Source organism: Sus scrofa, chromosome 1, assembly GCF_000003025.6.
Source record: "Sus scrofa isolate TJ Tabasco breed Duroc chromosome 1, Sscrofa11.1, whole genome shotgun sequence".
Lineage (NCBI taxonomy): Eukaryota > Metazoa > Chordata > Mammalia > Artiodactyla > Suidae > Sus > Sus scrofa.
Window position 1 is genome coordinate 22,655,306 of NC_010443.5, and position 25,135 is coordinate 22,680,440.

The 25,135-nt window shown below is 38.6% G+C and overlaps 1 protein-coding gene across 15 annotated transcripts in view; it reads right to left on the minus strand.

Annotated features, from left to right (window-relative positions):
• Positions 6,704 to 25,135, minus strand: part of ADGRG6 (adhesion G protein-coupled receptor G6) — a 140,158-nt gene continuing 121,726 nt past the window's right edge. For 9 of the 15 annotated variants that reach the window (XM_021087195.1, XM_021087180.1, XM_021087227.1 and 6 more), the window contains 3 exons: positions 16,002 to 16,103; positions 15,052 to 15,204; positions 6,704 to 9,679 (listed from right to left, as the gene is read on the minus strand). In XM_021087195.1, coding sequence (XP_020942854.1) covers positions 9,501 to 9,679; positions 15,052 to 15,204; positions 16,002 to 16,103 — 434 coding nt within the window. In that variant the 3' untranslated portion in view covers positions 6,704 to 9,500. Of the gene's footprint in view, positions 9,680 to 12,070; positions 12,117 to 15,051; positions 15,205 to 16,001; positions 16,104 to 25,135 lie in introns of all 15 variants that reach the window. The other 6 variants (XM_021087239.1, XM_021087265.1, XM_021087261.1 and 3 more) reach the window with 1 other exon arrangement.

Here is a 25,135-nt window from a genome sequence, read left to right on the forward strand (position 1 = left end):
TTTTCTAGATCATTTTCATTTGCCTCAACAATGCGGAGCATTTAAGAGACGAAATGTTTCATGAAACCTCATGATTCATTTTCATGAGTTCTAGGAAATAACACTACCATTATTCAGGAAACATTATATCTGGGGTCCCTGCCCACCCCCACGCTGGCCTTATAGAGGTCTGTGCTAACAAGAATTTAGTTTGAGGGGACTTCCTGTTGTGGCTCAGCAGTGATGAACCCAACTAGTAACCATGAGGATGCGGATTCAATCCCTGGCCTCGCTCGGTGGGTTAAGGATCCAGTGTTGCCATGAGCTGTGGCGTAGGTCAGAAATATGGCTTGGATCTTGTGTCACTGTGGCTGTGACACAGGCCAGCAGCAGCAGCTCTGATTCAACCCCTAGCCTGGGAATTTCCATAGGCCACCCAACAGCCCTAAAAAGCAAAAAAAAAAAAAAAAAAAAAAAAAAGAGGAAGAAGGGGAAGAAGACTTTAGTTTGGGGTTTTTGGATACAAATTGCTACATTTGTAATAGATGGGCAAGGGGGCCCTACTGTACACAGGGAACTGTGTGTAATTGGATCAATTTGCTGTACAATGGAAATTGACAAAACATTGTAAATCAACTATACTTTAATAATAATAATAATAATAATGAAAAGGATTTAGAAAGAAGGAGGGACTAGGGTCCCATGGATTCACCCCGCTATTTTGTTGTGACTGAAGAAAGCAAAGCTTTGCCCCTCCAGATTCTACCTAGGAGTGCTCACAGGCCCTGGAAGCCCCTCACCTCACTTGGAGGAGTGGATGTAAAAGGGGTGCTTGAAAACAAGGAGAGGCCATGAAATATGCCTTCTTCTCTGCAACTCTGGCTCATCCTGGTCCCCTCCAGCCCACACATGTGCTAAGCGAGATTCGGGGAAAAACTAACTCGAGGATTAAGGACCAGAATGCCTAAACTTCGAGGGCTTTTATTGAGCAAACAGGGATCATGCAAAATCGCAGAACCAAAGTTAGGAAAAAGATCCTTTGAAGGAAAAAAATCTCCGAGTGAATTGGGAATTACTTGGAAGAATGAAAACCACAGCTATGTTAGAAATCCCTTATAGCTTTTGTGGATAAGGAAAAAAATTAAAAAACAAAAAAACTAACCAACACTTCGTAACTACAAACTGATTTTTCTATAACTGTGGCAAAGGCCTAGTAAAACATTTCCTTACTCTTGTTTGGAATCCTTACTTGGAATCGTTCCTGAGGAGAAAATGTCCTTTCTACAAATCCGAGTACTTTGTTTGGAAAACATTCTGGGTATATAGTTATCTACCAAAGTTTTCAAAGAAATAAGCTTTTATCATCTTCAGGTTAAAATGGTAACCAGAAGGGAGCAAATCAAAGTAGTGACAATTTATATTTGCAGAAATATATCTGTTACTAAAAAAAAAATAATAAGGAGTTCCCATTGTGGTTCAGCGGAAAAGAATCTGACAGTATCCATGAGGATGCAGGTTCGATCCCTGGCCTTGCTCAGTGGGTTAGGGATCCGGCGTTGCAGTGAGCTGTGGTGTCAGTCACAGATGCAGCTCGGATCTGGCGTTATTGTGGCTGTGGTGTAGGCTGGCGGCTACAGCTCCTATTTGACCCCCCAGCCTGGGAACATCCATATGCTGCGAATGTGGCCCTAAAAAACAAAACAAAACAAAACAAAAGATACGACTTTGGTAGCTGTATTGAGTTCCGAGCTGTTCAAGCATCCCTCTGCTCAACATCTTTTCATTTCCACAGACATGACTCTTTTCATTTCCATTGTCACGACTCTGTCTGTAAACTGGTATTTAATACAACTTAGCAGACTCTCAGTGTCCTTGAAAAGGAATCAGAGGACATAGTACATCTTCCTTCCTTCCTATTTCGCTTTTTAGGCCTCACTGGCAGCATATGGAAGTTCCCAGGCTAGGGGTCAAATCAGAGCTACAGCTGCCGGCCTACACCACAGCCACAGCAACTGGGGATCTGAGCCACGTCTCTGACCTACACCATACCATACGGCAACACCGGATCCTTAACCCACTGAGTGAGGCCAGGGATTGAACCGGCGTCCTGATGGATACTAGTTGGATTCATTTCCGATGATCCACGACAGGAACTCCCACATATTACATCTTTAAAATGCTTCTTGGATTTTTGGCAATGAGTTCTGGGCTAAGAACTGCCCCCATAACTTATGTGCACACAGCTTTCTCTAATCTGAATGCAAGCCTGGCAGGCAGAGGCTTCCAGGGGCACAGGCAAATAAGCTCCTCTGCCCTGCGGGGCGCGTCCATGGGTGTTCATTACGTGGCCTATTGCTTTTGTCTTTCTCACTCACCCAGCAAGAGACCCTGTATTGCCCATCTGAGGCCAGTTCTTGGCAACTGTCCAATCTGGTTTTTTTGCTGTCTTAGTACTTCCTGCTGATCTGTTTTCTTCTTTCCCCCTGTGGAACACAGTTGGGGAGAAGAAATGGGATTTTTGTACCTACATGGGGAAGATCATTAATTCCATAGATTTGCTACAAGAAAACCGAGGTTTTAATTCTGATTTTCACAATGAGAAAGTACTGCCTTATTGCTAAGGAATCCTCTATTTGTATTTGAGAGTGAATCTTTGTATTAATTTTATCCGCAAAAGATTTCATGCATACCCTGAGAACACTAACGTTTTTGTAGAGACAAGGCATTGATTTGGAAAATAAAAAAGACATGGAATGCATGTATTCCCTTGAAAAATTCAGACTGACTAAGATCAAATGTCTTGCTCGACCTTTAGTTTTTGGGTCTTTGGATTCTGTATTTAAATAAAAACGACTAGCATTTTTACATTTTAAAAAGTTAAAGAGAACTATAAAATTCTAGTGCTGAAAACATGTTAGCTCTTAAGCAGCCTCTTTTATTTACCAGATAAATAAACCACGGCCCACCGCAAATAGGTGACATACTAAAGTCATGTGGCATGGACCAGGGGCCTTTCTTCCACATTCTGTGATTACTTCACAGTAAAGGAACTGTTGGCTTTAGCAAAACGGGATCAACTCACCTTTCTAAACTTTAAACAGCAGTACTTCTATATGACTGCTTTCTCCAGTTCTTCTCATCCTTACTAGTTTTCAGTATCACAGCTCCCCGTCCTTTCTGCAAGGCTGTAACATGGCTTTCTCACTTGTGGAAACTGATCAATAGGACAGAGGCTAATAAGCCAGTTGGGATCTCAGACTCTTCTTTATTTGCAACAAGTTATTTAAAAACATATTGACCAGGAGTTCCCGTCGTGGTACAGTGGTTAACAAATCCGACTAGGAACATGAGGTTGCGGGTTCGATCCCTGGCCTTGCTCAGTGGGTTAAGGATCCAGAGTTGCTGTGAGCTGTGGTGTGGGTTGCAGACGCGGCTCGGATCCCGTGTTGCTGTTGCTGTGTCTGTGATGTAGGCCGGCGGCTACAGCTCCGATTTGACCCCTAGACTGGGAACCTCCATATGCCGCGGGAGCGGCCCTAGAAAAGGCAAAAAGACAACAACAAAAAACATATTGACCAGAAGTTCATACAAAACAAGTCTAACAAATATTGGACTTTTGTTAGTCAGCTACCACTGTTCTCTCAGCAACCTAACAGCTGTTCAAGGAAAGTGATGAATTTATCAAGTGGGAATGGAAAGAAATATTTTTTTGTTTGTTTGTTTTGGGTTTTTTGGCCATTCCCCTGGCATGTGGAGGTTCCTAGGCCAGGGATCGAACCTGAGCCACAGAAGTGACAATGCTGAGCCTTTAAGCACTAGGACCATCAAGGAACTATAAGAAATAATTTTCTAATGATCAGTTCTGCTTGGTCTCTAAAACATCTCTTGATTTTACGTAGTGAAAGCAGATAGAGAAAAATATCAAAATCCTCAAGTCTGCCTGCAGGGCTCCATGAAGATCCTCTGTGCTTATACATTAAATTCCCTGATATTGAAGCCAGTTTGAGCCAGAAAACAGTTCCCAAGACAATTACTCAAAAGCAGATCTGTGTACTTATTCTTTTCAGACTTCAGTTGAACCTAGTTCCTTTCCAAAATCATTGAAAAATTAGGGGATTAATGTAAAGCTGTTATCTTCTTGTGTTCATCCTACTTGCCTGTATCATATAAAGTGACATTTAGCAGTGGGGGTGAAGTGTCTTGAACAGCATGATGCTAACATGGTCTCCCCCCCTTAATTTGTATTTCTAGTCCATATTCTTACCAATCTACCCCAATCCAAGGTATTCTGAGATATACTTTTCCAAAAAATACAATGTAAAAGGACCAGGTAAACTTCGTATAAATTTCAATTATTTAATTAAATTAATTAATTAATCTATTTATTTATTTTTTTAGGGCTGCACCTGCAGCATATGGAATTTCCCAGGCTAGGTGTACAATCGGACCTGTGTAGCTTCCGGCCTATGCCACAGCCACAGCAATGCCAGATCAACGCTGGATCCTTATTAACTCACTGAGCAAGGCCAGGGATCGAACCTGCATCCTCATGGATTCTAGTCAGGTTCATTACCACTTAGCCACCATGGGAACTCCCTAAATTTCAATTTCTTTCAATAAACATTAACCAAGTGCCTGTTATGGAGCCAGCAGTCTGCTATCACCTATGAAAATGATGAAAATAAACATAATCCAGTGCATCGGACCTTAATATTAGTATACATTCAGTAGAAGATCCACACACATACAAAAATTAAAAAAAAACCAAAAAACTGTATAATGTGTCACCTTTAAGTACTCTAGACACTGTAGGCACTTACTGGTTATTGCTGTTAAGGCTATGGGCAGTCAATGCATTAGCTCTAATTTGGCAGTGATGCTTGTGTTGCAGATCTTTACAGGTAAACCAATTATTTTTTGAGTTAAAATAGTTTCAAAATGTGTCAGATCTGTCAGTTCAGGCAGTGAACTCCTTGGAGGAAGGTTACAGGGGTGTAGTCATTCACATCCTTGACTGCTGGAGCTTTAGGACAATACAGCTGGAAAACACTGTGGTGCTCTGGAGCACTGTCTTTTGCTCCTATTGTATTTCAACTCTTCATTTTGTTATTTTCTCACCTGGTGTGACTAGACACTATACATATCAATACTAAAATACACTGAAAGTGAATATCAAATATTTGATTTTCACTGACATCCTGAGTTTATAAAAATCATTTCAATGACTTCACTATGAAAATAAGCCGACCAGCAGCCATGCCTTAAAAGATTCAAAAGATGTGGGGATACCTCTGAAATTATTTGTCATTCAATTATTCACAAACGTTTAAGATACATTAGTAAGGTTTGAGCTTTTAGAATATTAAGTGATTATAACCTTGAAATTAAACCAGTTTTTCAAAGCACACCAAATAAAAATGTTTTAATGAGATGATTTGGGGAAGGTACTTATAAAAGCTACTCTAAGGTCCACACCATTTATTAACTTGTTTAATTTAATTTAGCCAAGGATTTGCCTTCTCTGTAAAGTTGCTTCAAATTTAAATTTTACTCAGATCCCTATCCTGATACCACTGCCCTGACATTACCCAGAAGGTGAAATGAGCTTCTATTCTATTAATTGGCAAAAAGCAGGAAACTCAACCCTGCCCACCCCTCCTTCCTCAGGTAACAACCTGTTTTCAACCTCATCTCTTTGCCAGGGCTAACCCTCTCCTGCTAATTCTCATCATTCTCACCCTCACACCTTCACATGTATTCTTATTTTTCTCTAGGGAGCTAGGAAAAGGATTCTTCCTTGAGATGAAGAGAGAGGGAGAGAAGGAAGAGAGAAGTGAGAAAAGCAGAAAAGTTGGGGGGAGGGAGAAAGAGAAAGGGAAGGAAGGAGACGGGGGAGAGAGAGAGACTTAGGGCTTTTACATGAGCAAAGCAGACGGTTACTCAACAGGAAACACAGAAGTTCTTCCAAAATCTGTATTTATAAAGCCCAGTTTCTTCAGATTTCAAAATACTACAAACAGAGAGGTCAGCCTGCCAATCAAATAAGTACTTCTCACCTATTTCCTACTGCTGCTCCCCAAGCTTTCTAATGTAACCTACTGTATGTGACTGCAGACAAAGCCTCAGCAACTGCTGACCTGTTTTCTTACTGTGGCTTGGACGGTTTGTGAACCTTGGCTCAGAGGACCTGAGTTAGCAGTGACCAGCCAACACACCTCACAACTTAGCACTAAGTAGGGCCGTGAGCCAATTTGGGCCTTGGCTCTCTGAAGAAGAGAGTTATCCTAAATAATCACAGCAAGAGGAAGTGAGGAGGTTCTGTTCTAATCATGCAGGTGAAGTTGGCTAACTTCTGTCATTTCCTAAGCCTCTCACAATGAAAATACCAACCATAAATGTGAAAAAACATCCCAGGTCCTACATAGTATTACTGATTTGGTTCCCTTTTCAGGAGGCTGAAGACTTCCCAGAAAAGAAACCTAGATTACTTCTAATTTGCCTCAGAGCTTGGCTTTGCATCAGTCATCTTAAGAAAATCTAAGAACTTCAAAATGTATTAATCCCCAGTGAACTGGATCGTTGTAAAATATTCATTCTTGCCATGTTTTGGAGAAGTAGCCCCATGTCACTAGCTTAATTGGTGGAAGGTTATTTTCCAGCTGTCAAATAATCCTTTCCTATTTAAGGGTCAGAAATAAAAACATTCACTCATAAAGGAATTGAATAATTTGGATCACAAACAAAATAAGTATTTATTTGAAAAACATTTTCCATTTAAGTATAATGGCAAACCAGCTATAGTAGCTTCTTACTACTAATTCTAATTTGCACTCACAGTCACTTTTTATTCATGAAATTCAGAGATACTACTACAGAAAACTATTTCACAAAGTATTTAGAAAAAAATATATACAGTCTCTCCAATAGAAAGCTAAAGATAATAAAGCCAGGCAATAGAAAGCTAAAATATAAAACAAGCTCACATTTATAAACACAAATAAATAAATATGTACAAAAGAGTCTATGCCAACATTGAACAAATTAAAGCTTTACAATGCAAGTCGTGGCGACAACAATGGAAAATATCTCAGGATCCCAGTTGGACTCTAACATAATGCATTTAAAAAAAGGAGAAGGAAAAAAAATTTAAACACCAAAAAATACCCCCAGAGAATCTGAATTGATATTACTCTCAAAGTTAGGTTAAAATTAATTTTGGCTCCATAGCTAAATTCCTGTAATTCTCTTCTGAGAAGGGTAAATGAAGGTGAGAGCTACAGGCTTAGAACTGAGGGTAGAATTTGGCTCAGTCTTTTCAATCCACTTGTAAATGTTTCTATTTAGCTGTTTTTTCTTTTTTTCTTTTTTTCCTCCTTACCTGATTACTGGAAATTTCTAATGTGGAGCTGACATTGTCATCAAATGTGAAGAAAAAAATGTTTTCTCAGATCTGAATGAATACGAGTAGAAACCAAAGCTATTTTAAAAGCTCTCTTTTAATTACTTTTAGCTAAATAAGCACTTTGGGTAGAAATCTCACAGTAGAAAGCTAATTAAATTCTATCATCTCTAAGGCTTGGGGAAAGTATATGAAGAGTCAGTGACTATTTAAGGTTAAATTTCATCTAGATGTAACCTCTGCAAACTAAGCAGCCCGTTAATACATATCCCTCCAGCAAAGGATGTCGCTCTACCGGAGTGAATCTTCATGACTCATGTGAAACAACATGGCCTCATAGTAACGAGGTTAAAATCTGGTCAGTCTTTCTGGTCCCCACTCTTTCCTCTCTCTACACCCCTCTCTGGTGAAGGCCAAGCTGGGTAATGGTTCTGTCCCCCAGGACAGCATCTCAGTATGCTACAAACCGGAATGGTATAAAAACCCATTACCATGTTATCATCCATTTAGGTCTGGTAAAAATCTTCATGATTGAAGGTCAGCAAAAGCTGAGAAGCCCCTTGGTTGGTGCAGAGGCTGAAAGCTCTCCCATGTCTCAGACTGAGAGCTACCTGCTTTCTGTGCAGAGGGCAAAGTCCCCAGGTGCTCAGTCCTGGCTTCTGCCTTTAAGCAGTTTGGTTCTGCCAGAATGTCTCATCTTCTCATCACTTAGGCTGCTACCTCCCAGACCCTGAAACGTCTCAGATAACCCGGAGCCAAGGCAAAGGTACAGCATGTGCTGAGACTGATTTCTAAGAAACTGGATACGACTCCATCATTTAAGAACTGTTAGAATGTGGCCTCCTACACACTCTTGCTAGCAAGCATATTCCTCAGGATAGGTTGAAAGTTAGGTTAAGCTGTTAATATTATGCACGGCTTGTATGCAGAAACCTAATCCATAAATAACATACTATTTATCTTGCCAGACCTCCTCTGGCTCTTATAATCAGAGGACTTATGTACAAATAGTTTTCAGACTGGCAATTGTAGACCCACAACTTTTATAAATTATTTTGATTATGGTAAGTCACCCATATGTCTGAACTTATATTCTTTGGAATGAAACTCTTGAAAGAGAAAGAGGTTTTTCATTTGTGCAAATGGAGATGTCTTAAAGCCTCTGGAGCAAAGACGAGACCAGAGAGTCTCAATGGTTGTCTTTCCTAAAAGAGACAGACTATTGTATACAAAACACCTAGTGGAAGTCTGCACTCCTGAGAGCCCGCAGCTCAATATATGGTAGAAGAGCAAAGGCAGGGGTGTAAGAGGTTCATTCTGCAACTACTGGGAGGTTCACTTTAATGAACCATCAACACTAACCTTGATTCAAATATATAAGGTTAAATTATAATTAATGATGATGCTTAAGCCTTGTGTCTTGAAAAGGATAAGTGAAATAACATGGTCTCATATTAATGAGGTCAAAATCTGGTCATTCTTTCATTCTCAGGCACATTATGGTCTTCAAGGTTAAACCTTTCATATAATAAGAAAAAATTCCTTTCCAAACTTTGAGTCTGACATAAAATATTCTTTTGTATCTGTGGTTGTAATTTCACTTCAAAAGAGGAAAATCCTACTACATTCCTAGAAACTAGCCTTGCAATGGGGCTTGCGAGGCCCAGAAGAGTTGTAAGTATTAGTATGATTTTGTTGGGAAAAAGATGACGCAGCAAACGGCCATATCCAAACCTAGCTATCAGGTGGGGTGTGAAGGAGCTCTAACTAGGGCCTGTCCCTAGCGCTGCTTGTCCCTTGTCCTCTAATTTTAATATTCCACCTCCTAGTCTAAGTTCTGATTGGTCAATTCAATTATACATTTAAAAAACCATGTCCCCTCTAGCTACTGAGTCATGCTGCTCTCGGAACTAAAGTTCTAATGATGTTGGAAACTCTCCCATGAAACACACTGAAAAGACATAGATTTTGAATTTCACAAAAGCCTTCTTAACAAAACACATTCTTCATATATATGTCGTTACCTAGGTAATTCCAACTTTACATCTGCTAGTCAGTGTTCTCTCTGCTTGCACATCTTCACGTTCCTGCAGACTGATTCCCCTTTCATATATTAAAGATATTAAAACTTTGTGCTGTGGCTGAAGGTGTCTGACATGATAATATTTTTATAGAAATTATCTGAATGAGCACTGCAATAACCCTTGACCTTATCAATGACCTGATGGACAGGGATGATTGATGTCTGTTCTCCATCAGCATAGGTCAGTTTTGATGAGGACTTGTCCATAGAAGCACTGTCTGCAAGAAATAATACAGGAAATTAGGCTGCTGGATGAAATGGTGACATACCTATGGGCCACCACACTGGACGCTTGATTTTGCACATTAAAGAAGATCACAAAGGAAATGAAGCTCTGGTTCTTTCTCAGTTTAGGTAATAGCACTGAAATTTCACATTTTTCACCTTCCAAGTGCACCCCTGCATATGAATGAATGTTAATGTGCCTTCTAGGAATTTGTGTTGGGATTTGTTTTAAGAAATGTTCTTGTAAGTGGTTTTTTTTTTTCAAAAAGCAAGTGAACAGAATAATCAGAAAATTGTTTTTGCAAAAATATATGTAGCAAATGGGTCAAACAAAGCAGTGACAGATCATATAACAAATGAATTAAAAGGTGCTGGAGTATTTGTGGAAGAAATGATATGATGTCTAAAACATGTTTTCAAATTAACACTGGGAAGGGAAAATGGGTCAGTGGCTATGAGTTGATAGGTACAGAGGGATTCATTATATTATCCTCTCTACTTTTACACTTGTCTGACACTCTTCATAATAAAAGATTTAATGAAATATAATTTAAAGGATTTTGGAAAATAAAAATGATCAAAAATGCAAAAGGCTATTTTGCACACATTTTTCTCATGGTTTTTAGCTTGTGAAATGATTGCAATGTAGAAAAAAGCCATCTTTTGTTATTTACTTTTAAATTATAAAAATCAAAATTATCTTTATCAGAAATATTTTAAGTTATATTTTCATTAACTATGTTATAGTCTCAGAATGATATCATTGCTGGCAGCAATAATATACGAGCCATTAATAGTAATAAAGGACTGCTAAATACATTTCTGTTCTGAATTTCTCAATATCATATATTTAAATAGTATTTTCTTGAACCCCAAACTTTCAAAAGAAAGTTCTCAGCAAGTGCCCTGAAACTTAGTTAAGCACTATTAGCTACAAATACAAATGGCTGTCTTCATGTACTCTGAATGTCTTGTAAGTATCTGCCCTCCTTCCTCTCCCAACACATTTTGGAGAAAAATTCTACCTAAAAGCTATCTACAGAGATTTCACATAGGTGAAGCAGCAAATATGACCTTCTACAAAGTACTCAGTTCCCTACAGTTGTATCTTCTCTATTCACTGTGGAAGCGGCAAAAACTCTTCACAAAAAACTGCTTCAAAGAATCATGGCTCCAGAATTGGAATGTTCATTCTAGGTGTTTTATGTTTTGAGTAGGTTGGAACCCGTATGTGACATAACATTAAAAATCCATCAATAATTGCTAAAGGCCATTATCACTGTATCTGTTGTCTTTGGAAATGACTCAAATTGTTCAAATGGGGTCTTGTGTTGGAGCAGACAGTAAATATAACAAAAGCTAAAAGAGAAAATGATGTGTCCATCCCACTAAAGGAAGCAGGAAAGAATTGATGATTTATGGGAAGAGTGGGCAGACTGAAGCATGGTAGAATGACTGTCCCAGGATTGGTGAGAAAAAGGCTCAGGGAGACTCTGTTTAAGGTCCCCACCCCATTCAGCTCTCAGCAAGCTGACGGATTCTGAGCTTTCTTTCAGTTCATGGAGTCACTAGCCACTGGTTTTCTGTTGGGAATTTTCCCATTGACTTAAATGTCAACAATGAACAATTTGTATTTGATGATTTTTAGAAAACCACACATTCCCGAAGAAATTTCAAGGATACACCCATTCTGCTTTGACAACTTCCAAGGGCATGAATTTTTAGAGATTTTTGACCAGCTCCATTTCAAATACTTGACCCAATTTTGTGGTCTTCACAGTCTAATAAGTACAATACTGAGCAAGGTCTGTATTTCAATATATATGCTATTCCAGTCCTCTGGACAGCTCTTATATTGTAGACGATATAGATTCTGATTATGGCTGTAAGTTTGAAAACCAGGGGCTAGGGAAATGAACTAATATTTGACTTAGGCTGATCAAGCAGATAAAAGTCCTCAAAAAGCAGGCTTGGAATCCACAAATTTTCTTTTATGACTTCTATGAATGTACCATGACATATCCAGTAATTCATAAGAGCAGTGAAAAAAATAAAGAATTTCATTTTCTTTTATAACAAACCTCTCCAGTACGGCTTTTTTTGTCGTTATTTTACCTGAAATGTGACCCACTAACTCCAGAGCATGGTACATATCCTAGAAGGAGCAGCTTGCAGACACCCCCATGCAAAGAAGAGCCAATACAGCACATGACCATTTGAAATTTCAGAAATTCCAGCTCGATGCAGGAATGTCCTTGTGCTAGCTGAGAAGTTTCATAAAGAACAAGCAATTTTGCTGGTGCAGCAAGAATCTTAATCCATGCAAATATTCTCTTATCACCTTGCAGAAAATTCATGCATTCAAAAAAGCAATAAAAGTTTACCTGAATGATCCACTTTTGTTGAAGGAATGCTCTTAGAAGACATTATCTACACCATAAACATATGAATTTCTAGATCAATTCCAAGAAATAAACCATCTAGATACCCATGATGATATGACTTTTTGCATACCCGCAAGTACATCAGCAGTCCCACTGAGAACTGGCTAGGTCGCAGAAGGTCATTTATATGTCAGTTGACTGGAAACTAGAATTTATTATATCATGGAAGTGATGTCATATACCCTTATACTAACCGACAAGAACCCATTTAACCTCAATGGTTTTACAACAGAAATCAATCAACAAATTAAAAAATATATACAAGATGATGAAAAACTTGAAACAGTCAAGTTTTTCTTTGGTCCCTCCATTTCTGCAATTCCTTTTTTCTTCTAGTCAGTTTTCCCCATGCTTGTTACTTCCAAATATTTTAATACTTCTAAAATGCCCTCTGTTCCAAATTGTCTACCTTGTTATCTTCTCTCCCCTTTTAACAGTGGTTCTTCAGGTAGCAATTCTCAGCTGTGTTCAGAGGAAAACAATTCAATTGGTCTAATTCCTATTCATTCATAACTGACTTACAACCCATTAAGTATTTGCATTTTAGAAAGAGAGGCAAATGAGTACCTAGTTTTAAGACTGATTAAATAAAGTAAAAGCTGATTCATTGTAAGTACAGTTGAGCCTGGAATAATGGTGTGGGGCTGACCCTCCTGCACAGTAAAAAATCCAAGTAAAATTTACAGTATATGCATCTGAGGATCCTCTTATCCATAGTTCTGGGTCCATGGATTCAACCAACTGTGGAGCATGTTGTACTGATGTATTTACTACTGAAAAAAATCTGCATGTACGTGGACCCAGGCAGTTCGAATCTATGTTGTTCAGGGGTCAATGGTGAAAGATATTTTGTGCCAGGGAACTACCAATTAGGTAGAATAATTCATCTCAGACTACATACTTGTTATCAATTTTCTTACACAGGTATTTCAAGCAGGGGTGCACAGATCTCTGAACTTTCAGCAAAACTGTTTGTGTACAGGACTTAAAGGCTGTACCTTATTCTGGAGAGTCCAGAGCTTGTATTCAATTCCCATAAATGTCCCTGACTCCCAGAAACTTAAAAACTGCTGACCTAAGCTCTTCCAATTTTACAGATCTTTAATTCTGTGATTTAAAAACTCTCTAAAAAGGAGTTCCCATTGCGGCTCAGCAGCAACGAACCTGACTAGTGTCCATGAGGATGTGGGTTCAATTCCTGGCCTTGCTCAGTGGGTTAAGGATCCGGCATTGCCATGAGCTGCAGTGTAGGCTGCAGACATGGCTTGGATCCCATGTTGCTGTGGTTGTGGTGTAGGCTGGCAGCTGTGGCTCAGAATTCCACCCCTAGCCTAGGAACTTCCATATGCCATGGGTGCAGCCCTTAAAAAATAAATAAATAAATAAATAAATAAATAAATAAATAAAAACTCTCAAAACATTCAAACTTTTTCCCACAGTGCTATCATGAATTCCAGGCAGTGGCCACTCTAGTGGTACAAGCAGGAACACATGGAAGGATACACATGAAGAGTCACTTGAAATTCAAGCATTTTCAATGGAACATTCATAGACATATCATCCAAATCATTCCCTACTTGCACAAATCCAAATATGAACCTTTTTGGTGTCATTCACCTCTGCTTATGTTTATGGCTAAACAAATCCAAAATTTATGTCCATTATCGTTTTAGAAGCATCTTTAATTAAGAAAGTGCTGAATGCTAAGTGTTGACAGACATTTGCCTGATGTTTAATTAGTATTTAAAAGTAGCAATTCTGCTACTTTAGATTGGGATTATTAAAAGATTACACCTTTCCACCCCACCTGCTGGCTATCAAGGACCTCAGAATAATCTTTACAAGCGCACACGTCGTTTTATTGCACTTCACTTTGCTTCCCTTTGCAGATATTGCAGTTTTTATAAATTGAAGGTTTGTGGCAACCCTGTGTTGTCAGATGATGGTTAGCATTTTTTAAGCAATAAAGTATTTTTTAAATCAAGCTATGCACATTTTTGGACATTACTGCATTACACACTTCATAAACTACAGTATCAGCTTGTAAACATAACTTTTATATGCACTGGAAAACCAAAACAATTATTTGACTCTCTTTATTACAATATTCACTTTTACTGTGTTCTGAATCCAAACTCACAATATCTCTGAGGTCTCCTGTATTTGCACATTGTTTTTAAGATTATCCATACACATTCTTAGTGTCAAAAAGTGTGTCATTGTAAGTATCCTAAAGATGCAGAAGATGAACGAAGACACAATGTTTCTCACCATCCTGTATCACTTTCTAAATATGATGCTCTCTATTCCTTCATATTTAATCAGAGATTTAAAGAACAATTTCCAATAGCACTTCCAACAGTTAAGGATTAAAGTTTTTTCTTTTTTTTAAATCAAGGTATAATTGAAATATATCTTCATAATAGTTTTAGGTGTACAGCATTATGATTTAATATTTGCATATATTTCAAAGGACTGAAGTCTTAACTGTAACACCTGGATGGTGTTTCTTCCCATACCCATACCAACTTGCTAAGTAATAATTACGCTACGCTGAAGTAATCTACGCCTCAATTTCTACATTAAAAAAAAAACAACATACCTTTTTAAAAGAAGATACCATACTCTCTTTTTTCTTAGGAAAATTAAGTTTTAAAGCAAATGAAGTTACCAAAATGTTCAGAGGTAATGATACTATGGCAATATAGATTCGATTTGGGTTGTAAAATTTTTTAAAAGAGACAAAATATCCACAAGGGTGCTGGATGAGGTCTTCAAACAGATTTTGATTTTCATAAAACGAAAAATAAGCGCCCTAAAAGGCACTGTGACCTATTCATCTCCATGATACCCAACTCTCACAATGAAAGCATGATAGGAACTGACCATAGAAGATCTTCACCATGGCCAGCATGACTCACCTGTGTGGCTATTCCTTTTGAAGTAGGTGGTGGAGCTAGATTTAGATTTCGATGTAAGGTAGGTTGAGTTAGAACCAATGGAGCTGGAGGACAATGATTTTCCTATATTATCAGAACTTTTCTTGATGATGTTGGTAGCTGTCTTACTCCAGTCTGAAAGAGATGACATCTCTCCATGAGTCTGCTTTCCGGGGAATGTACCCTGCCCTGAAGAATCATCACCAGATCATGCAAGTAGCTTATCCATAGCATTAGGTGCCAACATGCTGGCAGCGGCTCACAGAGGCGACTGATGTGTCAACAACGGTTAGTTGAAGATGCAAAAGTTTCCTACTTTGACCCTGAGTTTAAAATTCTACCTTAATATCTTAAGGGTAAGAAATAACCAATGGTGGTTTTTTAAAAGTACATTCTTTTTTATATTCTTTTCCATCATGGTCTATCCCAGGAGATTGGATAGAGTTCCCTGTGCTGTTCAGGAGGACCTCATTTATCCATTCTGAATGTAATTTATACATTCTGAATGTAATTCACTACCATTAACCTCTTCTACTAACCCCAAACTCCCAGTCCATCCCACTCCCTCCCAGCTCCTGGCCATTTGTTTTTATATTGAGAAAAATCTCTTTGCCTAATAATGTAATTGAGGACTCCAAAAATGCGGAAAGGTACATATGGTCCAGTGGGTATCTGAGTTGTTAAATTAGACATAAAACCTCGGGCAACTCACTTAACCTGTCTGGGATTCATGCTTCTCCTTTGCAAAGGAGGAATCCTCAGATCTCTTGCAGTCCTAATAGTCTAAGACTCCAACTAAGGATTTTTACATAGTGCACCTTCACAACTTGCTACTCTTGGGACCAGGTTGCCCTGGCCAGGGAAGACCCAGTGACAAATGTTTCTGGCTACTCTTGGATGTAAAAAAACCAATTACCAACATGCCCCTTTACCTGAGTTCTCTGCTAACCGAAATCTACCACAGCAAAGATGCCGCCTCCACTGCTTCTGAACATTCTCCTTCATAGCACAGTGGAAGATAAATATAAATAAGCCTGGGAGGAGAGAGAAAATATAAACACTGAAGCCAAGGGACATATTTTAAGGATAAATCTTACAAAACACATGGATTCATTTTAACATTTTTTATATCCCAGTCACTAAGAAACAAAGATCCTAAGGAATCTTGAAGTATGTAGATGTTTTTTGATCCTTTAGAACAGAAGACAGTGGCTCAGATAAAAATAGAACAATTACATGGATCTAATTTGGTCTTTGTTCTGTTCACTATTCATTATGACTTAACCTAAAGACTAAGCTGATATAAGTAATATTCAATTTAAGAGGCACTTAATATTTCTTCTATATTCATTCTAAAATTATGTGAAAACATTTCATGAAATTGAGAAAAAGAGAAACTGAAAACATCCATGAGCTCATCATATATTTCAACTAATATATTTATTTGAAATATATATATTTGAATATATTCAAATGTATTTATTTGAAGCTATTTTATGTGAGTATTTTATTGTAAGTTTAGGCCATATAAAAGCAGTATTTTTACAAGTCAAATAAGCAAATTCATGTTGTTCCACCTGATCTGCCTTAATTTCTCAATGTTTTAATGCAGAAATATTTCTGTATTGTGGAGTAGCCTCCATATTTATAGTCACTCCCTGTGCTGATCCAAAACTGGCTATCACTTGTGCTTTGGAAGTCAACCCCTTTTAACTTTTCAAGGAATTTGCCTCTGCATTTTTATTCTCTCTTTTCTGCCTCAATTTCTCTCCTATTTCTCTACTTGGTTATTCCCATTAACTTACAAGCTTATTCTAATAACTCTCTTTTAAATAGTCACGTGAAAATATTCTCCTTTAACCCCCAATCTTCTTCCAGCTTCAACTTCTTCATTTCCTTTCTCAATAAAATTTCTTGACATGTTTAACTTTCACTGCATCCACTTTTTCTCATTTCAACATGGGTTGAGAAAAGGCTACTATCCACACTGATGAGTCCACAGATGCTCTTAGAAAGGTCACAGAGATTCGCCAAATGCTAATTCAGTTTCATTCTCCTTTTACCAGATCTCTCAACAGTATCCACCACAATGGACCATTCCTTCATTTTTGAGGTACATTCTTGATACCATTTGCCTCTAGGTTTCTTCTTAATTTGCTTTCTGGTCTCTGTAGCAGATCCCTTGGCTTTACTTTTAAAGGCTGACGGTCCACAACTTAGTTCTGGATTTCTATCTTTTCTATCTATGGCTACACTCTCCCAGCAAGTACTCATCATGCTTTACAAGTTCCACACACTAATTTTCACATATGCCCTGATTCCCTTTCTCCCCAACACCCCCAAGATTCCAACCCATGCTGCTTGCTGGACATCTTCACTTAGCTGTATCTCTATTTTGCAGGGTCTCAAACCCCTGAGGTTTTAAACAGCAGTCCTCTTCATCGTTACCCCTCAAACTAACACATCAAACTTATCCCTGCCCAGTAATGTGAAGGTTCTTTACTCAAATCTTTTCATAACAGGTTCCTACCTGTCACTTAAGTGTTAGATCAACTGTTAACCCTTCCAAGAGTCCATCATAAACTGTTAGTTTTATTTTATTTTTTATGTGTTAGTGTCCACTCACACCTTTGACCACTCAAAACACCTCAGCAACAGGACCCACAGGTAGATCCACCTTCCCGGGAAGGACAGAACAGACACTGGGTTTGAACCTCATCTTCACACTCTCACTAAACGTGACTGCCTTTCAAAGCCTTCCTGCATCTGTCTTCCAAGTCCCTCACCAGTTTGCTAATACAGAAAATTCCTTTAACCAGCCAACATGCTTGGTAACACGGGAGTCTGAATAACCAAGGAGTATACAAAATGTGAATTGGCTTACAGATCCTTTCCAGTCTTTAAGAGGTGGTGGCAGGTTCAGAGCAAAGAGGGCAGAGGGCATGGAAGCTTGAGGCAAGGTCAACACAGGTTACAAAGGAGGCTGTGGCTAGAGATGAGGGAGCCCTCTGCCTTGGGTTGACTCTATTTTCGTGACATGGGGCAGAATTTGGAGAATTTGTTCTTGGAGGTATTTTTGTCCTACGGCAAAAATATAGCTACCCGTGTGTTCTTTAACAACTGTTAAACAAAATCACGTATCAGAGCTGGAAAAGACTATAAATTCCAATTAAGGACTTTCATTCCCAGGCATTAATCCAGGCATTCCTCATTATAGGGCCTCACACTGTGCAAATGGCTTTCTTTCCGTTGAGGGCAGAAGGTGAAATTTGCTAGACACGGTTTCTCCTAACACCCAGGAGTTTTTATAAATGTCATAAATACTGGAGGAAAAAACTTCAGAGCATATGTCTGATGTTTGGAGGACTCTGGAAGAGAACCAGTTCTTGGATTTGCTTCTGTGGCCTTTGCTGGGATGCTAAGATATGAATTATTTTGAGGATCTGATGCTGACCACAGTCACACTGGAGGAGGTCAAAGCTAAGAAAAACTGACTAAATAAAACATTTTTTTAGATTGTGCATAATTACATAGCATAGATGATACTGCCTACTTTTAAGCAACCTACAAATATACAGGCATCCAATAAGTTTGAGACACCAGTCTATAAATTAGATTCAAAATATATCTCCTCTAAAACTAAGTGGTAGACATCATGTACATATTCCATATACCACTAGGAATTGTGATGCTACAGGACAAAGTTAGATAATAGGAATAAATATATTTTATAATGCCAAGGTATTATGCAGATTCTTTCGCTGTAATAGGATTCTCATAATAGGTTATTTTACTATTTGTAGTAACTAGTCCTTTTCACATGCATTTAAAGCAGTCTGGCAATAAATATTACACTGAGATTATTTTAAGACAAAACACCCCTTTTAGAGTTGAGCCATGGGAATTGTGGTAGGTAGCCACATCTGGAAGAACGCACACACGAAGTATGGAAAAAAATTCTAAACACGTCAGGAAGGAGGAGTAGAAAATGCAGCAGTACAGCCAAGGGCACTTGGAGGCCAAAATGAGAAAACAGAGGGCTAGTCCCTTTTAGTTTTGAGGGTTTTTTTTCCCCCATCCATTTACAGATCTTGGTGCCAGAAGCAGAACTTAAAATTACAAAACTGTAGAGTTTTATGCTGGCATCCAAGTGCATCTTTCTGATTTCTCATCCCCCATCACTGAGCTCTTTCTATCAAATATTTTCCCTTTGAGAATCTTTATATCAACCCATGCGGCTCAAAGAGGCTCTTCATACCACCTGGAAAAATATGCTCTTCTGGTTTTCTGGAAAGGACTTTAAGCTGTGACTGGGGACCAGGATAATTGGCTTTGACTCCTCTTTGTGAGTTACAGTTTTATTTAACTGACCAGGGAGGAGGGAATATTGTCCACAAAAGTTGGATGCTAAAATGACTGAAAAGACAGAATTCAAGTCTCTGCTTCATCTTGACAGGCTAGTTCTGGTTTCAAGATGGCCCTTGTGTAGCCTGAAAACTTACCACTCTGATGAATCCAAGCCAAAGTGCCTTAGCAATAGCTTCTTCAGCCTGATTAACTGCCTTGATTCTTTACTTTACTCAAATGAACAGATTCCATATTAGAACGGGGGGGGGGGAGGGTCAAACCTTCTCTAAATGGACAGTTTCCTAACCAGCCCTCCACCTACTCATCCCACCTTCACCCTTGCCTTCCTTTTGCTTCCACCTTTCACTAACCAGAGGTATCTGCTCCCTTTTAAAACTAATTTCGACCAATATGTGAATTCAAGATGTTGGAAATCTTGGGAAATCTTGCCATTTTCTCATTTAAAATACATGGCCTTTAAAACTGTGATGGAGGAAGGGTGTTACAAGTATGTGGGGCCTGGTAGGAAAGAAAATGTAACAAGCCTTCATGGAGAAGCAGACCATAGGCCAAGGCTGGTGCAGATCACATGGCAAAGGGACACCCAAGAGAGTGCTCTAAGCCTCTAAATGTGGAGTGAGAAACATTCTGAGAAGTCTCATCCAAAACAGGTTTGGGTTTTGAAATCTAATCCTCTCTATCTCAGAACACATTCAGGTAGCATGTTTGGGGAGGAAAAAAAAAAAGCTTCCTTTTAACGTATTGACTTTCTATCCACTGAAGATTTTATGGGCTTCTGTTTAATCTTGGTCTTTACAAGAGCTATTTATTTTACTTAGGAAAACAAAGATATCCTTAGCCTCAATATTTTGGCTAGGACTTTGGCTCCCACATAGAATTCATTCTCGTTGGTTGATTTTGGCAGAGATATGTGGTTTCTGGGGCAGATGTAAAATAAGTAGCCAAAGGGATGCTCTCAGATCTTTAGCCTGATTATCAAAAGTTTGAAAAAAAAAATTGCACAGAATACTTTCCCTTGGACATGAAAGTGAATGTTATACAATAGGGAAGCACAAATTGCCATTCTTTTACTGGTCTAAAAACTCACTTTCAAATAGTCTGGTGAAGGAAAGAAAAACAAAACAAATGCCTAATGAGTTCTTTACCAATTCGGGGCCACAGACACTTTCATCAGGCTTGTGATCAATACATTGCAACTGATGACTTAAGTTGATTTTTCTTACCCTGGATAATAAAGATCCAGAAACACAGTGAAGGGGAAGACTGGAGACACAGATAACTTCAGGAATGTGGGATGGAATCAATCAACAATTAATCAAACCAGGTGTTTGGGCAAGAAAAGGATACATGCTCTAGACAGCTCATCTTTGACCAAAATGATTTGGGTAATTTCTGAACTTCCCAGAAAGCCTGAGTCCAAATCTTCCAACAGCTCATCTGTTCTGTTGTCACAAAGTCATAGCCAGCTGGCAGCTGGGCTGGGGATCTCTAGGGTTTATGGCTCTTTGGGAACCTCTTGAATCCTCCTTTCATACTACAAGGTGCCCTTTAGAAAATTATTTCTCTGTGGCACAAAATGCTCTGCCAAAAGATGAGTAATTTATTTCCTTGCAGTGTGTAATGTCTCAGCCAACATGATGTCGTTTCAGATGTTACGGGTTTAAAGGTGGTTCATCTCTTTACCTTGGCGTTGATTCGCCGTGTGTGTTGTCCATGTGATTATGGGCCAGCTTAACTGTCAGGAGGCCCCTAACTCATAATTTTATTTAATTTTCTTAGTTTACCAATAAGGTTAAAATAATAATCATAAATGCATTCCTATAAATGATCCTTGCTAAGAAAGTAAATTTCCATTTATTCATTAATCATATGTATACTAACAGTTTTTTTTTTTTTTTTTTTTTTTTGCTTTTTAGAGCTGCTAGGGGTTGAATCAGAGCTCAGAGCTAGAGCTGCTCTATGCCACAGCCACAGAAAGGCAGGAGGAAGAAAGGCGTCTTCAACCGACACCATAGCTCTCAGCAACGCCAGATCCCCAACCCACTGAGCAACGACAGGGATCGAATCCGTATTCTCTTGGATACTAGCCGGATTTGTTTCTACTGCACCACAATGGGAGCTCCACTAACAGTCTTTTAAAAATGGACATCAAGAGTCACTTCCTAGAACTTTGAAATAAAAAAGCTGAAAGGACAGTAAATTGTTTAATTCTTTTCTCATGCTCTGTCACTTAATGATGTGCTTTTCGGTTTTCATGGACCCTATGTTATAAATATTACACTGTCGGATTCAAACTGATCTTGGGAAAGTCAGTGACTTTCATCTATAAATTGGAAAGGATACCTCTTTCTTGGATACTACTTTTCAGATTTGCCACCAGAATCATATTAGATCACAGATGTCATGTGAAAGTGCTTTGTACACCACAATGCACTATGCAAATAAAAGTTACTTCTGTTGCTCTGGGTATCTTAATGCTACACTATCTTAATGTTACAAAACTAATTAATGGAAAACTGATCTGAGTAGACTGATAATCCCCTTCCGTGTGGCCTACAGCAGCTTCTGTTTGCAGAACCATATGTTGCACCATATTATGCTGTCATATATATACGTACAGACCAGATGACGGGCTGCTTAGGCCCAAGACTATTCATCATTAATGTTTCATATGCATGAAAAAGGAAAAGTTGAAGATTAAGTTCTTGGTATGGAATGAGATCCTGAAGAACCTGTCAGGAGAATTAAATATCCTTATATATTGGAGAAGGTTAATTTAACTGACAGTGTCAAGTACTTTTATATAGTAATGAAAAAAATATACAGTCTAAGACACTGTTCGTCATTTATATAACAGGCAGCAGTGTACAGGCTGCCTCTCAGAGGAATAAATCAATCCTGTAAGTACATGGGTATCACCAAGGGCTACAGAGGCCCAAGAGGACTCTGGCCAAGATCGTCTCAGCAACCAAAGAACTGCCTTTTACTTCTTTAGAAGGAATTATATTATTTTTCTTGACGTACAAAAGAATATTTTCAGTAATGTAAATTATGACGTATTTTTGTCAAATACCTGTTCTTTTTTGAATAGTAATTTCTACAACATATAATTTTCTCAAATTGTAATCTTTAGACGAAATTAAAATTCCTCATACAATGATTTGCCAGTTTTATCCTAGGAAAGCAGCAGAAAAGCAAAAGGAGCTAGACATAATTGCACTGTGTTAAGAGAAGGTGTATTTATCTTTTCATCTTAGAATAAAAAGTTCAATGAAATGATTAATATATAACTTAATCAAATGAAGTAGGTAAGAAAAAAGAACAAAGCAATATACTGTGGAAAATTAGAAAATAATAAATTTGGTTTTAGCCTGGATTCAAGTGACTTCATTTGTTTATTCAAGTAGGTAATTTTTTTTTTTTTTTTTTTTTTTTTTTTTTGTCTTTTTGCCTTTTCCAGGGCCGCTCCCGTGGCATATGGAGGTTCCCAGGCTAGGGGTCGAATCGAAGCTGTAGCCACCGGCCTACGCCAGAGCCACAGCAACGCGGGATCCGAGCCACGTCTGCAACCTACACCACAGCTCACTGGCAATGCCGGATCGTTAACCCACTGAGCAAGGTCAGGAATCGAACCCGCAACCTCATGGTTCCTAGTCGGAGTTGTTAACCACTGAGCCATGACGGGAACTCCGGTAAAATTTTAGTTAGAGCCATACAGAGGATAATTTTATTATATCCATTTAATATGAATTTTGCAATTAAATTGGACAGTTATAAGTGTATATAAAAATATATATTGGGAGTTCCCGTTGTGGCGCAGCAGAAACGAATCCAACTAGGAAGTATGAGGTTGTGGGTTCGATCCCTGGCCTCGCTTAGTGGGTTAAGGATCTGGCCTTGCTGTGAGCTATGATGTAGGTTGCAGACATGGCTCAGATCTGGTGTGGCTGTGGCGTAGGCTGGCAGCTGTAGCTCCGATTTGACCCTTAGTCTGGGAACCTCCATATGCCATGGATGCAGCCCTAAAAAGCAAAAAAAAAAGGCAGGTTCGATCCCCTGCCTGGCAGTGCATTAAAGGATCCAGCATTGCCACAGCTATGGTGTAGGCCACCATCTGTGGCTTAGATCTGATCCCTGGCTAGGGAACTCCATATGCTGAGGGGTGGCCAAAAAAGAAATATATATATATATATATAAAATAAACAAAAATAAAACATCTAAAATAAAAATACTTATATACAATTTTAATATATAATCTACACACATATATGTGATTACTGACATAAACATATATGTATATATGTTTGTACACACACACACATTTTTACATATATTTTTAGATATACTATCCTGAAAGATAAAATGGATTTTTAACATCATTGAATCAAATTTTTAAAGACATACACAAAAGTGAAATCTGCTAGCAAAAGCCACTCCTCTGATATACATGACCTGACATCACTGTAGATCCAGTTCAAACACTCTGTCCCCACATGCCCTGATTTTTTAACACTATAGGGTGACTTGTGAACTTTATGATTTTTAGATACTCAACTATAAGGTATAGCTGAAAAAATTGAAATGCATTTTGGCACAGTTTTAGGTTTCAGAATATTGTATTACATCCTAAAATTTTGGCTACTGCTAAGTCTTATAATGACAGGTTTCAATGAACTATAACATTGCATTAACACAAAGTCTTCTTCCCCTTATCACTGGAGAAAAATAAGATTTTAATGACCAAACCAATGATGAGTGTCTTACAGTAGCATATGTCCTAAATTTCTCTCAGTTCTGCTCCCCATTGCCCACCATAGTCTAAAACACCATTTGATCTTGTTTCACCCAGACCATTGCAATAGCCTCTCATCTACAGACACTACTGGGCTGCTCTAACCCATTCTCCACATTACGTCTGGCTTCATCTTACAAAATGTACATCTGATCCTATCAGTCCACGGGCCTAAAACCTTTCAAAGACTGCCCTTAGAAAGATCAAAATAAGTGACTTCTGGTCTAGTCCTATCTCCCTTCTATACCACACCCATTGCTCTGTTACTGTCCTGCTCTTTCTTGGTTCTCAGTTTATATGATCTTCCTTTTAATTCCTTGAGTATATGCTATAACAACCCATTATGGAAAATTTTTGGCACATAAAGTACCCTCTACCTGAACTAGTTTTTCTCCTATTCCTACTCTGCCTTTCATCTAGTTAATTCCTGTTGATTCTTCAGATTTCAGGAGTGCGTGTCGTGGCTCAGTGGTTAATGAATCCGACTAGGAACCATGTGGTTGCGGGTTCAATCCCTGGCCTTGCTCAGTGGGTTAAGGATCTGGTATTGCCATGAGCTGTGGTGTAGGTTGCAGACATGGCTCGGATACTGTGTTGCTGTGGCTCTGGCATAGGCTGGCAGCTACAGCTCCAGTTAGACCCCTAGCCTGGGAACCTCCATATGCCTCGGGTTCCGCCCTAGAAAATACAAAAAAAAAAAAATACAGATTTCAACTTAGACATGTCTTCTGTCATGTGCTCTCAACACCACCATGTACATTTATATGGAGATGTATTTGATTAATATCAGTCTCTCTCCTAATAGAATATGAGCTCCACAAGGCAAAGGAACCAAGTCAAGTTTTTCTGCTGGAATAAAGAATATCAGAAGGAGGACAACACAGCATAGTTTGCCTGAGTTCATCA